Source organism: Taudactylus pleione, unplaced genomic scaffold, assembly GCF_031769625.1.
Source record: "Taudactylus pleione unplaced genomic scaffold, aTauple2 ptg000154l, whole genome shotgun sequence".
NCBI classification, from domain to species: domain Eukaryota; kingdom Metazoa; phylum Chordata; class Amphibia; order Anura; family Myobatrachidae; genus Taudactylus; species Taudactylus pleione.
This window is the reverse complement of record NW_028284556.1, coordinates 18,858,300-18,872,092: the sequence shown is the minus strand read 5'-3', so window position 1 is coordinate 18,872,092 and position 13,793 is coordinate 18,858,300. Positions and strand designations below refer to the sequence as shown.

The 13,793-nt window shown below is 39.3% G+C and overlaps 1 protein-coding gene across 1 annotated transcript in view; it reads left to right on the top strand.

Moving 5' to 3' along the window:
• Positions 1-4,570, top strand: part of ADGB (androglobin) — a 435,925-nt gene extending 431,355 nt beyond the window's left edge. Inside the window, exon 35 of the mRNA XM_088474497.1 lies at positions 4,290-4,570. Coding sequence (XP_088330623.1) covers positions 4,290-4,481 — 192 coding nt within the window. The 3' untranslated portion in view covers positions 4,482-4,570. The remainder of the gene's footprint in view (positions 1-4,289) is intronic.
• The last annotated feature ends 9,223 nt before the right edge of the window (positions 4,571-13,793 follow it).

The window sequence follows — 13,793 nt, the reverse complement described above, 5'->3', positions numbered from 1 at the left end:
CTAGTTAGCCAGGGTGGCAGGCGGGCTCATGGTGTGCATAACACACACATCACCGTCAGCGCTGGCGGTGATGTGTGTGTTAATCAGCAGCCAATGAGAGTCAGACAGACTCTCATTGGCTGCTGCTGCTGCACACACATCTCCGCCAGTGCCGGCGGCGATGTGTGTGTTAAATAGCAGCCAATGAGAGTCAGATAGACTCTCACTGACTGCTGCAGCGCCCACTGCAAGAGTCGGCTCCCTTACGGCTCCTGCAGTGGGTAATGGGAGAGACGTCATGACGTCTCTCCCATAATGCAGAGGGCGCCAGCCTGGGAGGACGGCGGCGGGAGCCGGAGCGTGGATTCAGGTAAGTATTTTTCTTTTATTTATTGCTTAATTTCAGTGTGTATTTGTCGGGGGGGGGGCACTTATACTGGGGGCACTGCATCGGGGAGGACTATTACTAAGGAGGGGACTACTACTGGGGGCACTGCTTCAGGGGGGCTATTACTAAGGAGGGGACTACTACTGGGGGCACTGCTTCGGGGGGGACTTCTACTGGGAGGGACCACTACTGGGGGAACTGCATCCTGGGGGACCACTACTGGGGACTACAACAGGGGGCTCTGCATCAAGGGGGACTCCTACTGGGGGCCCTATATAAAGGGCACTGTATAGGGGGGACCACTATTGGGGACTACTACTGGGGGGACCACTACTGGGGGGACTACTACTGGGGTCACTGTATCAAGCAGGACTCCTACTGAGGCACTATATAAGGGGCTTACTACTGGGGGCACTGCACAGGGGCGGACCACTAAAGGGGGCACTGAAAAGGGAGAACCACTACAGGGGGCACTGCATAGGGGGGACAACTACTGGGGGCCTGCATAAGGGGGGGATCTCTCCTGGGGCACTGTATAAAGGGCACTGCATATGGGGGAGCACTACTGAGGGCCTGCATATGGGGGATCACTACTGGGTGCACTGTATAAGGGTAAGTAATGGCAGGCTGCATAATGGGGACTACATATGGGGGATCACTACTGGGGGCACTGTAAAAGTGGCACTACTGGGGCCTGCATAAGGGGGATCACTCCTGGGTGCACTGAATAAGGGGCACTGCATATAGGGGATCACTACTGGTGGCACTGTATAAGGGGAACTAATGGGGGGCTGCATAAGGGGAACCACTACAGGGGCACTGCATATGGGGGACCACTACTGGGGGCCTGTATAAGGGGAACTAATCGGGGGCTGCATAAGGGGGACCACTACTGGGGGTACTGTATAAGGGGCACTACTAGGGGCCTGCATAAGAGGGACCACTACTGGGGGCATTGTATACTGGGGGTACTATATAAGGGGTACTACTGGGGCCCTGCATAAGGGGGACCACTACTAGGGGCACTGCATAGGGGGGACTGTATAAGGGGCACTGCATTAAGGTGCAAATGGAAAGAAATGTTCCCAGTGACAAGAAAGGTGTGTGTGTCATATTGGCCACGCCCCTTGTGACCACCCCCATTTTTAGTGGCGCGTGCGCATAGTGGGGGGGGCTCCATTTTAAAATTTACCTGGGGCTCCAAATACCCTAGTTACGTCACTGGTCCCCCCACTTTGTGCTTTTTCGTCCCCAAAATGAAAGTACTTTTTTGGGGTGTTCTTAATTTTTTTCCTGGGATTTTTTAACACAGTTGTCTTTTGGGGGACTGTCCCAAGGGTTCTGGGTTTTGAGGGTTCTCCACCTTTGCACCCCAAAATAAAAATGTTGCACTTCTTTTCTCCTGCTATTCAGAGGCGAATCTTTTTCGCCTATTACATTGTATTGACTTTACGCGTACGCGAAACCCGATTGGAATTGAATACGGAGATAAGTTCCGACCACGCGAAAAGCCAAATTCGGTGATACTTTTCCGCGGTTAATGACTTTTCGCATCTAATTGAATACGGGCCTTAGTATCTTTTTTTAAGGACGTGCCGGACCGTGGTTGTTTGTAACATATTGTCAGTGACATCGGCCGTCGGACCTGCATGGTCAGCGGGGGCCATGCTGGCAAATACAGCATGGCCCCCGCCATCGCGATGTCGCTCCCTACATTGGCAAGTGTGTATGCACTTGCCGATGCCAGGACTTCCGCCAGGGCCCACCGCATTATAGGTCGGCTGGGTACATATTATTAAATGTGTACCCAGCTTTAGAGTATTCCACACTTATCTTTCCACAGTACGTCACGTGTACTGGAAAATTCCCTCTGTTTACGTGTATCCAAGTTAAATTCTAATTGTTAGACATGTATAATCTGTCACTCAAAGAGATAGTTAAAATATACATATTCTCAATGACTTTGTTGTCTCTTCCTCCAGAGACATTGAAGATGTATTGCTATTAAGTTTCTCTGAGGATCCATCAGTTACATAAGGATTATCATGCACTTTTCCTTAGCCTTCTCCTTTACGGCGACACTGGAGTTGTTACTCACTATAACATGTCTCTCTATATTGTATCAATATTCCTAGTGTATATATTTTATCACAGTATGTATTATAAAGCTTTTGGAGCCATAATTGTTATATGTGAAACAGGAGATTCGAATGTAGACTCCTAATTACTTATGCACACTCAGAACGCAATGAAGCAATATAGACGTGTTCTCTTTGTTGATCCACCTGAAGATAATGGTGCTAACAATTAATTTTACCAGGACAAATACTACAATTGTGGTTGGAGCCCTTCAGGGCTACTATTAAATTAATATAATTATGTGCTTCAGAAATGTTTTGAAAGCAGCTTTCATAAACACAAAATGTTGAAATGTATCAATAAGAGAGAAAGCACTAATGTATGATGATCTATACAAACTGACCGGTATATGTATAAACAGTACAAGTGGACACACATAAAATGCAAATAAATTATGATATTCATAGCCCCTTTGAGAATACATGGTGACTCACTCCCATATTGCAGTAAACAGTGTTATATGATCTTTCCTTACCTTACCCTACTGACGAGCCGTCCACAGCAAATCCGGGACCAGTAAAACAGTTCCTAGAGCCTCTGCGTCTCAAGATGTCAATCACCACACACGGCTTTTCAGGCGCCGCTGTGTAGGCTTCACTCGTTTTTCCATTGTGCATACAGTAAATAGCCTGGCTTACTAACAGATTATATAGATCATCATACATTAGCGCTTTTTGTTATTGCTACTTATTAAATTAACTTTTTAACACTTTCCTTTCTGGATTGCTCAGCGTGGTAGAAATATTGCTCACAAATTAGCATTATCATAGTAATTAACTTTAGCCTCAACGATTTGGAGAGCCAGAATGGAATAAAAATGGATTTCTTGCCCGTCTGTTTTATACTGGAACTAATTAAGAGAACCTATTCATCAACAATAATGGACCTGTTACATATGCGGAAACGCTAGATTCTTCAAGTTTTATGTACAGGAACATTCATTATTAAGGGCTCAGTAGGGCCATCTAATATTCAACAAACTCTGAATACTGAAAGATTTACAGAGTTTTCTTCCGAGAATCAACGCCATTTTCCTTCCTATGGGAAGGAGTTCTGGGATTGCAAAGAGGAATCAGCTGTCGCCGCACCAGAGCAATAACGAATTGCTCCAGGAATTATGTACAGTTATGTAATTAAGTTGGATATTTAATCATTGGGTGTCCGATGGCCCCCTATGATCAATAAGTCCCTGAAAGTGATGGAAAAACATGTATGCCCATTGTAGTCCAAAATCATACCAACAGTGGGCCCGATTCAGAGATAGATGCTAATGCCACCATTGCTGCAAATTTGTACACAATGGCTGTGCGAAAATATGCAAATGACACCCCCGCCAGGACTTGTATTAAAATGCCCACCTTCAGCGTCTCAAGTCCACCGCTTGTGTACACAGGTGGAAGCATTAGACACATTGGTCAATCATCAAACTTTTGAGCAACCCTATGGTTACTCAGAATGGTCATCGAAAGTAAGATATTGAATTAATCTCTGTGTTTCAGTTGCCACACCCCCGTTACCTCCCCAAAAAGCCCCCTGACCTTCAATAACTCTGCATAAATATACACACTGTGGTACACAATCTCTACACATGCACAGTGCGAATGAGACATTATGCCTGTCTCTGAGTCAGACCCAATGTTCCATAGGGGTGTTTGCAACAAAAAGCTTAGTAAAAATAAGTTCTATTCTAAAACAGGCTCTACATCATATACTACTGTACAGATGTGTATTACAATGTCAATAGTAAATGTAAATATATATTCATATTTGAATTGCCTTGCAGATATCACTTGATAATGCCCGTGAGCAGATCATCAGTGCTCGGGAGGCTTACAGAAATAAATTGTTAGAAAGTGAGAAAAAAATGGAGGATGTTGAAGCAGTTAAAGAAGCCGCTGGCCGAGGAGAAGAGGACAAAAAGGTTCCATCAGCCCAGAAGAGGAAAAGTGCAAAAAGTTCAGCAAAAAAGAAATAGCTTTATCCGGCTCCCACTGATTCACTGATTGAAAATTAATTGTTTTTTCTTAACTTACATTTTATTTGAAATAAAGTATAAAAGTATAATTTAACACACAAAATAAAATATATATTTACTTCTTATCAGGTGTGTTTTTTTTAATTAGCAAAATGGAGACTATGGGGTATATTTACTAAAGTGCGGGTTTTTAGATTTGGAAATGTTGGCCATAGCAACCATCAGATTCTACTTAACATTTACCTAGCACCTTCCAGAAGATAATAGCTAGAATCTGATTGGTTGCTATGAGCAACATCTCCACTTCTAAAACCCCACACTTTAGTAAATATACCCCTGTGAATCCTTGAATTAAATCCTGGGAATAATCATATGAACACCTACTGTTATCTCCAAATATTTTGCTTACAGTGCAGTTCGGACAATTCGGAGTCTAATATTGTTGCTTCTTATACGGCAACTTCAGCGAGTGACAAATATGTTAATTACACATACTGTAGATCTTTTTCTGAACACAAGATTATGCACATATTTGTACTCACCAGTGATATGTTTAATACATCAGAATAAGTGAGAAATGTTGTTATAACTATTTTACCTTATTTGGGACCACAAGTGAAGTATCAGGTGGTCATAAGAAACTTTGTAATAAATTTACAAAGCGATGGTTTTACTGGGTTTTGAAACCGCTGACAAATTGAAGCACCAAACCACTGAATTTACTAATGAGTGGCTTTGATGGGGTTTTACAGTGCCATAACAGTGCGGCAGTGTGCCCTTTGTCGGCGCCATCCCTTAAACTCGTGATGTCATGATGTCACATCTAGAGAGTGAAGCTGCTAAGGGAGGCTCCACAGGCTGCAGGGTGCCCTTCCAGGTACAGTGGGTCAGCATTGGTGCTTCCCCCAGGGCCTTGAGCCCTGTGCGACGGCACTGCTAGCACAGCAATTGTTACGGCCCTGGGCTTTTATAAACAGCTGTCAGGTTTTATAAACCGCTGTCTTTGTCCATCTGTTTTTCATTAGTTTTGTGGTTCTTTTAATCTAGGGTTTTGACCAAAACCACCATAAAACTGCCGTAAAATCGCCACATCCATCTTAAGGTGAGGAATCAAATACACTTACTGTATAATGAATTCAATAAGAAGACAGACACTGTAACATTGATAATTATTTATAAATTATTGTTAAATAACTCATAATTGAGTTATAATTTAACTGAGAGCAATAATATTTAATAGTTTATTATTATTTGTTCATTTTTGTTTAAAAAAAATTTTTTCTATGATGGGGACAACATTTATTATTTTATGATTTGGGCACCATATATATAGTCATAAAATAATAAATGTTGCTCCTGTCATAAAGACATTTTTAAAAACCCATTAAGATTAATATTGCCCCCTTTGATATAATTAATAAATAATATGCTCTCTTAAACATTAATTTTCCCCCTAATATATTAATAAAATAGTATATTCCCCATAAGAGAATTATCAATGTTGTCTGTCTCTGTTCAGTACACAATGACTGCCCTCAGTATAAGTGTATTGTAATTCCTCTCCTCCTGATTGGCCAGATAGTTCAGACAGAATGTTTTTTCAGATGGTTATTGTCTGTCACAATCACCTCATTTTTTTGCCTGTCACAATCACCTCATTTGTTTTGGCAGGTTTGACGGCAGATTAAAATCAACCTTAGTCTAATATCATTTTCCTAATATAGTGTGTATTTGGTTAACATTAGCCAAAATATTTAATATAAACGCAAATCAAATTTTGAGCTATGAAATGTTTTTTTTCAGCACAGATTACTACAATAATAAATTACATGGGAAAATCAGGAGCAGATTATTTTGTAAGGGATAAGGTCTAGCCAGAGAGTCTGGGATTATATGTAAGTATTACCAACTATAATAGGAAAAAGGTTGGGAGTCAGATTTTCATCATCATTAGGATTATACTAGGGCTAGGTTGGAGACATGGAGATTAGTAAGAAGCTATAAGAAACACAAAGAAAAGTGCAATATGGTGAACTAATTTCAACATCAGATAATATTCTGTATATACTAACTGCCCAATGTTTTAGGCATACATTTCTATTAGAAGCCGAAGTTCTTTGTGGTATGGATTCAACAAGGTACTGGAAACATTCATCAGAGATTCTGGCCTATTTTAACATGAAAGTATAACTGGACATTTTTTTTTTCAACCATTCATGCTGGGAATCGCCAATTCTAACACTTCTAGTGAGATCTAGTGAAGGTGGTGACATTGGAGTACACTGAACTCATTGACATGTTCATGGTTTCGGCTTGAGCTGACAAGTACTTTGTGACATATTGTGTTAACCTGTTGGAAGTAGCCATTTGAAGATGGGTAGATTGTGAAAATAATATATACTACTGAGTTACACTAGATACATTCATATTCATTGAGCAATAAGCAATCAGACTTCCTGCCATTTGATGGTTGTTCTCGGTGGAGTGAGATAAGATTCTTTGGATACAAAGACGTTAATCAAGCCACACAACAAATATCAGTTAAAAGACATTTATTACAATGTAAAATAAAAAAAATTAAGTATAATAAACACTTAACTTGCTTGACAGATCATCTACTTAGAACATAAATGGTTTCATTTCCCAAGAGCCTCTTCAACAGTTTGAAGCTGGAATCTTGTACATCGAGCATAGGTTCAGGCTGGTTAAGGCTCGTTAAGGCTGATTGTATAGTGACAAATGACAGTTTATATAGGAGAAAAACTCATACATAAGCAGATAATTATAAAGGTAATGTTTGGAAATGATATATAAACATTAATAGACAGTAGGGGGCACTGTTGCCTCAATTATGAATGTTGGAACTCTCAGACTATGGTGTATTTAAATGGTGGTAGTACAGCGCTCTGGACCTTTAACTGTAATTTCCCTAGCTGCTCCACATCTAGAGATATCCCACTATCATATTAGTAAACATATATAAAAGAACATATTTGTTGTGGTGCGCTCTGGGGCATTTATATAATTGTATATATCCTCAATGGACAAGTGAATACACTGTCCTTGTTGTAATTTAATGTTCTCAAAAGTGCATAGTCCAGACTTTGATTTGTAGGGAGGCTGTTCTTATAAAAACCATTCTGATAAGGTGTTAGGACTGTCTCTACATGTCATCCATAATTTGTAGTTAAAAATTGTAAATCTCAAAGAAGGCTATGGGTGGGTGTTCTCATGTAAAAATGATGAGAATGGTTCTTGTATACACCTCTTCCTCCTCCTCTTCACCTCAAATACAATGTTGTTGCCTACAGTGTAAAAACCTGGGTTACCACCGTACCACCCCGGTAGATAGCATCACGAACAGAAAGATCCAACAAAAATTTAGGATTAGACAGAGAATGAGCTGTGACAGTAAAAATTTTATTTACGTCCTTGAGTGTCCCTGCCACCTACTTTATATAGGATGGACGACAAGAAGTTTTAAAATCAGGATAGGTGAACATGTTCGCAACATCAAAAGGGGCTTCGAACAACATAGAACTATTTAGACCTGCAAAACGATACATTTTGCCACTCCTTCCTACAATTAGAAAAATTATTGGCCAAATAGATGAGGCTATGGTGGGACCTGTCCATACTAAATTGGTATCAGGAGGAAAGTATTATCCCAAAGGGTTTAAGAATTAAAAAGTCACCAACACACAACAAAGGAAACAAAGAATTTATTGGGAGGTGAGAAGGGATTTTGGAAGATTATTAACATAAATTCATAGCACTAATAATAGAGACCAGAAAAGCAGAAGTAGACAATCTCACCACAGAGATTGTAAAATTAGACCTACTATTAGAACTATACAAAACATACATCGAATACAAAGCATTAGAGACACTAATTACTAACAGACTGACAAGAAGGGAGGATGAAATTGTAGAGACTAAAAAATTAAAGATATTGAGAGACAAATTCGGGATAAACAAATCAAAACACAAAATTACTAGGCAGGTACAAAATACAAACAAAAGACCTGCTAGAAAGCAAAACAGAAAGGGACAGATCACCATAAATGATAACAAGACAGATCACACCAGGACTCCTATCTATAAACATTTAAAGTTAACATATCAACAGTATATGATAAAACTACATAGTCAGCCATTAGAACAAGCCCAAGATATAGATATTCTCAACTTAACGACTCATAGTGAGGATGAGGTCGATAGCTTCTCCATTTACACGATAGAAGATATAGGAGAAAACAATGAGGACTATTCGCACATTGTAAGACAATCCTTCAAACAAGGTTGGAGGGACCTTGAAGGTACAATCACTACGTTAGAAACTGAGATACAACAACAAACAAAGGTTGACTCTGAAACTGTTCTTGTAATACTAGAGGTAAAGAATAACATACCACACACACTTTACTGACAGCAGTACAAGAAGACCTAAATACAGTAACAAAATGGGTGGACCATTTTTTAGAATTAGAAAAGAAAACTAGAGGACACAGGAGAGGATGCAGGGGAGGGGAAAAAAGCAGGACAGGCCCCGAAAACAACCAGACCAATCCAAACCAATAGGGATCTTTAATATAAGTTGTAAACCACTAACAAAAACCCCTGACTACATTACTAAATAAAGGTCTCAAGTTTGCCCCAAAAAACCATATGGACAAATTTGAAACATATTTAGATGTGAAACAGTTCACAAGGAAACTAGCCATTAAATAATATTTTTTGGACAAGACCACATGTGTGATTAACAATTACCAGACAAATAAATATCAACACACCAATCTAAAACCACTATCGAAATTCAATCCCAGCCACCTAAAAGGCAATTTTGTACATACGTTTGAGAGAGCAGTTGTAAAAGATATACAGAAATTAAGCGCAAAAGGACACGGGGCTCATGACAATTTAACGAAAGCTGAGAAAACTGCACTATGGGAATTAGAGCAAGATCTGTCAATAGTAATAAAACCTGCAGATAAAGGGGGGGGGGATTGTGGTTATAAACAAAGAGGAATCCTACTGCATCCTTAACGATACAAGCACCTACTCCAAACTAAAAAATGATCCAACACAGAGGTTTCAGAAGGAATTAGAAATTATATTACAGAAAGGGAAAGATATGGACATTCTTGACAAACGTGAATTTGAATTTATTAACACAAAACAACTAGTCATTCCGGTATTTTACTACCTTCCTAAGGTGCACAAAGACACAAAAAAACCCAGGCAGACCCATAACATCGGGAATAAACTCATTGACATCCTCACTGTCACAATGTATTGATTATTTCTTACAAAGATATGTGAAAAAACAAAAGTCTTACACAATGGAGGGATGGATACTGGCTAGCCACCAGTGATATAACATCCCTATATACGGTGATAGATCACAAACAAGGTCTAGAAAGTGTGAGATATTTTTTAGAACTAGACCAAGAATTCGACACACAAGCCAACTTCATACTGCAAGGTATTGAATTCATCCTCACGCATAATTATATGTGGTTTGAGGGTTCTACTTGCAGAACCGCGGTACTGCCATGGGGACCAAGTTCACCCCAAGCTATGCCAACCTATTCATGAGCCTTTTGGAGATCAGGAATATTTGGGGCGAACTTGGTCCTATGGAAATGCTACATCGATGATGTGATATTTATTTGGCAATGCGATGAGGCATCCCTGATAGAATTTACACAGTACATGAACATCAATAATCAAAACCTAATGTTCATTACCAACTATGACAGAAAGAGTAGAGTTTCTGGATTTGGAAATTTTTATACAAGACTCAAAAATTCATACCAAAACACATTTCAAAAAAGTAGATGTTAACAGCTATATCCTAGCAGAGCGTAACCACCACCCCAATTGGATCTGCAGTATCCTATAAAGTCAGTTCACACGGATCCGTAGAAATTGCACCGATCTAAAGGATTACGAAATACAAGGGTTGAAACTCTGTAGGCAGTTTGAGGAAAACACTACGATATGACACAAGTAAAGGAGGCTTATGAAAATATCAAGAAGAAACCTAGAGAACACATATTGCAATATATATAAAAAAAAAAATGGAAGAAACAGAGAATGATAAGATATATTTCATAACTAACTACACGAATGAAGCATCCAGAGTAAAAAGCATTCTGAGGAAACATTGGCCCACATTACACTTCGATGACAAGTTGACTACTGTTCTACCTGATAAGCCAGATGTGGTTTTTAGGAAGGCACCCGATCTAATACAAAAGTTGGTGAAAAACCATTTCAGAGCTAATACTTCCAAAACACAATCTACATTGGATGGACAACCAATTAGGACAGGCTTCTACCACTGTGGTCATTGCCTACAGTGTACAAACCTGGGTTACCACAGTACCACCCCGGTGGATAGCATCACGAGGAGTAAGACCCAACAATAATTTAGGATTAGACACAGATTGAACTGTGACAGTAAAATTTTAATTTACGTCCTTGAGTGTCCCTGCCACCTACAATATATAGGACGGATAACTAGAAGTGTTCAAATCAGGATACACGAACATGTTCGCAACATCAAAAGGGGCTTCGAACAACATAGTGAATCTGAACACTTTAGAAGTAAACACAATTGTAACCCCAAAGGGCTGAAGTTTCTGGGAATAGATAAGGTAACCCCAAATTGGTGGGGTGGAGACCACAACTTTAGGATAGACAAAGTAGAGAGCAAGTGATTTTTCAACATGCACACCCTTATCCCAGAATGCTCAAATATTGACCCATGATAGGAAGAAGGACAAATAGGGATACAAAAACAATTTCGTAGAGAAGGATTTGGCATCACAGGCTGGATGGTGAATATGATACTCACCAGACTCTACTCCTTATAGATGTTCCTTAATTTACATTCCCATATCATTGATCTACCCCACAAAAACAGTATTGACAATTGAGTTAGTGTGGGATAGGTTTAATAGGTAAGGAGTACCACCTATTATCTAATATGCAATTAAGACTAGATATCACTTCCAAAATGGCCGCCGGTATGGAGCATGCGCAATATGGACTTGCAGACAAGCAATCACACTCTAGTGACCATCAGCATGTGTAGTAAGACGGAAACATGTACCCGGAAGTGCGGGACATGCAGGACGCGGGTCGGGCTGATGAGAGAACACAGGTAATCATTGGACATCATATCTATTTAAGGAACAGTTTAGAGGAAGGCAGACACCCTTGAAAAAGTCCAACCTTGGATGAAACGCGTTGGCCCATGCCCCTTACCACATATACACAATGGACTATATTCAATTCTGGACAATTTACCTTGGACTTATATATTATGCATGTAATTGCTTTTTAATTTCAGGGCTCTTGAAGTCCCTGATATCCAATTTAAAGAATAAAATAATGTTGTACCACTCACTCTTTGCACCATTAATTATCACAACACCTATAGCATATTGATCACTCTCACACCACCTCTATAAACACCGGGACAGAGAGGAACCAGCAGGAAGCATACAGCAAGATTGGGTAAGTACACGCTTTCTTACCCTATCCTGCACAATAGTGTTTCTCAAGTTCCTGATACTGTGTTATATCACATTGTATTTGAGGTGAAGAGGAGGAGGAAGAGGTGTATACAAGAACCATTATCATCATTTTTACATAAGAACACCCATCCCACAGCCTTCTTTTGATTTACAATTTTTAACTACAAATTATGGATGTCATGGAGAGACAGTTTTAACACCTTATCAGAACGGTTTTTATAAGAACACCCTCCCTACAGATCAAAGTCTGGACTATGCACTTTTGAGAACATTAAATTACAACAAGGACAGTGTATTCACTTGTCCATTGAGGATATATACAATTATATGAATGCCCCAGAGCGCACCACAACAAATCTGTTCTTTTATATATATTTTTGGTGTATGTATAGTGTATGTACTCAGGTAAACTGAAGGTAAGACCATGTTGACTCAGGATTAACTATGTGGTAACATGTCTGGTAACAATGAGACACTGTTTATTTGGGATTAAACAGTGAACCTTGTCCATTCCTAACCTTTTTCTGACACAGCAACTTATATATACACATATATTTCACCATAACTGTCGCTTAAAATACATAATTTATATTTGAATCACAAACCACCGTTCATCAACTACATATACAAAACATATACATAATTACCAAACAACATTATAAACATAAATTAAACTGCTGAAAAAGACACTCTAAACCTAACACAGATGTATATATTAACTTTTCATGATTATGAGATGGTTGGTTTATAATTATATAGATTTCTCTTTAGCTCTGTGCAGAATCATTCCCTTTTCTTTTGCAACAGATGTATATAGCTAAAAACAATTCCTTACCTGATACAACACCTAATGTCTGACACAGATATAAAGACAATGAATAGACATGGCTGTAAATAGCAATAACATTGCACCGCTCACTCTCCACTAAATGTTATTTAACATATGGGGAAGCAGCAGCTTGGAATGCTGTAATTAGGTGTACCATTTATTTCTTGTTAAATTGCTTACTATCATAGCTTCTACAATCTTTCCCATACATTTGGGATACTCTCATTGCACTACATACACTGGAGGTCCTTGCTCTGAATCAACAAGGTCCACCATGTACTAAATACAACAGCAGATGCTCTTTAGCATTCTATGGGGCATGCTCAATAAATGCCTAGCACACAGGCAGCAGCAGCTACACCGGAGTGTGCCAGAGAGGGATCTGTGTTTTCCTATCTTCTATTTCTCTTACACTAATCCTATATCAATTATATGAGTTTCTGTTACACTCATTTACTGCTTGCTAACTACAATTAAAGTGCATATCCTTGATTTATGTTGATAACACACCATTGTGGTTTTTGAGCAATGCTGGCTCTATTGTATAAAGTCCCTATATAACGATACTCACCAGATCACAACAGAGATTACTTTGCAGATAAATTAGTACCAAGGATCTGTTATTCCCCATTACATTGAATTTGCATGATCTGTGTGGGCCTATTTACATGTGCTCACTGGGTAAATCTGTGAAATTATGTATGTTTTAGATTCTATTTGCGAAACCGTCCATTGTGGTTTGATTTAATGCTTGATTTACCGTACAATACTTTTACACAATAGAAAGTTATATTCCTGTTCAGTAATGTATGACACTCAGCACAGATTTCTATCTCATTTACTGTGACTATGCTGGCCGCTATGTAACAGAAGTATCTGTACTTCTAATATTATGATATATTGCCAATAATACTTAGTTGCTTCTCATTATATCAA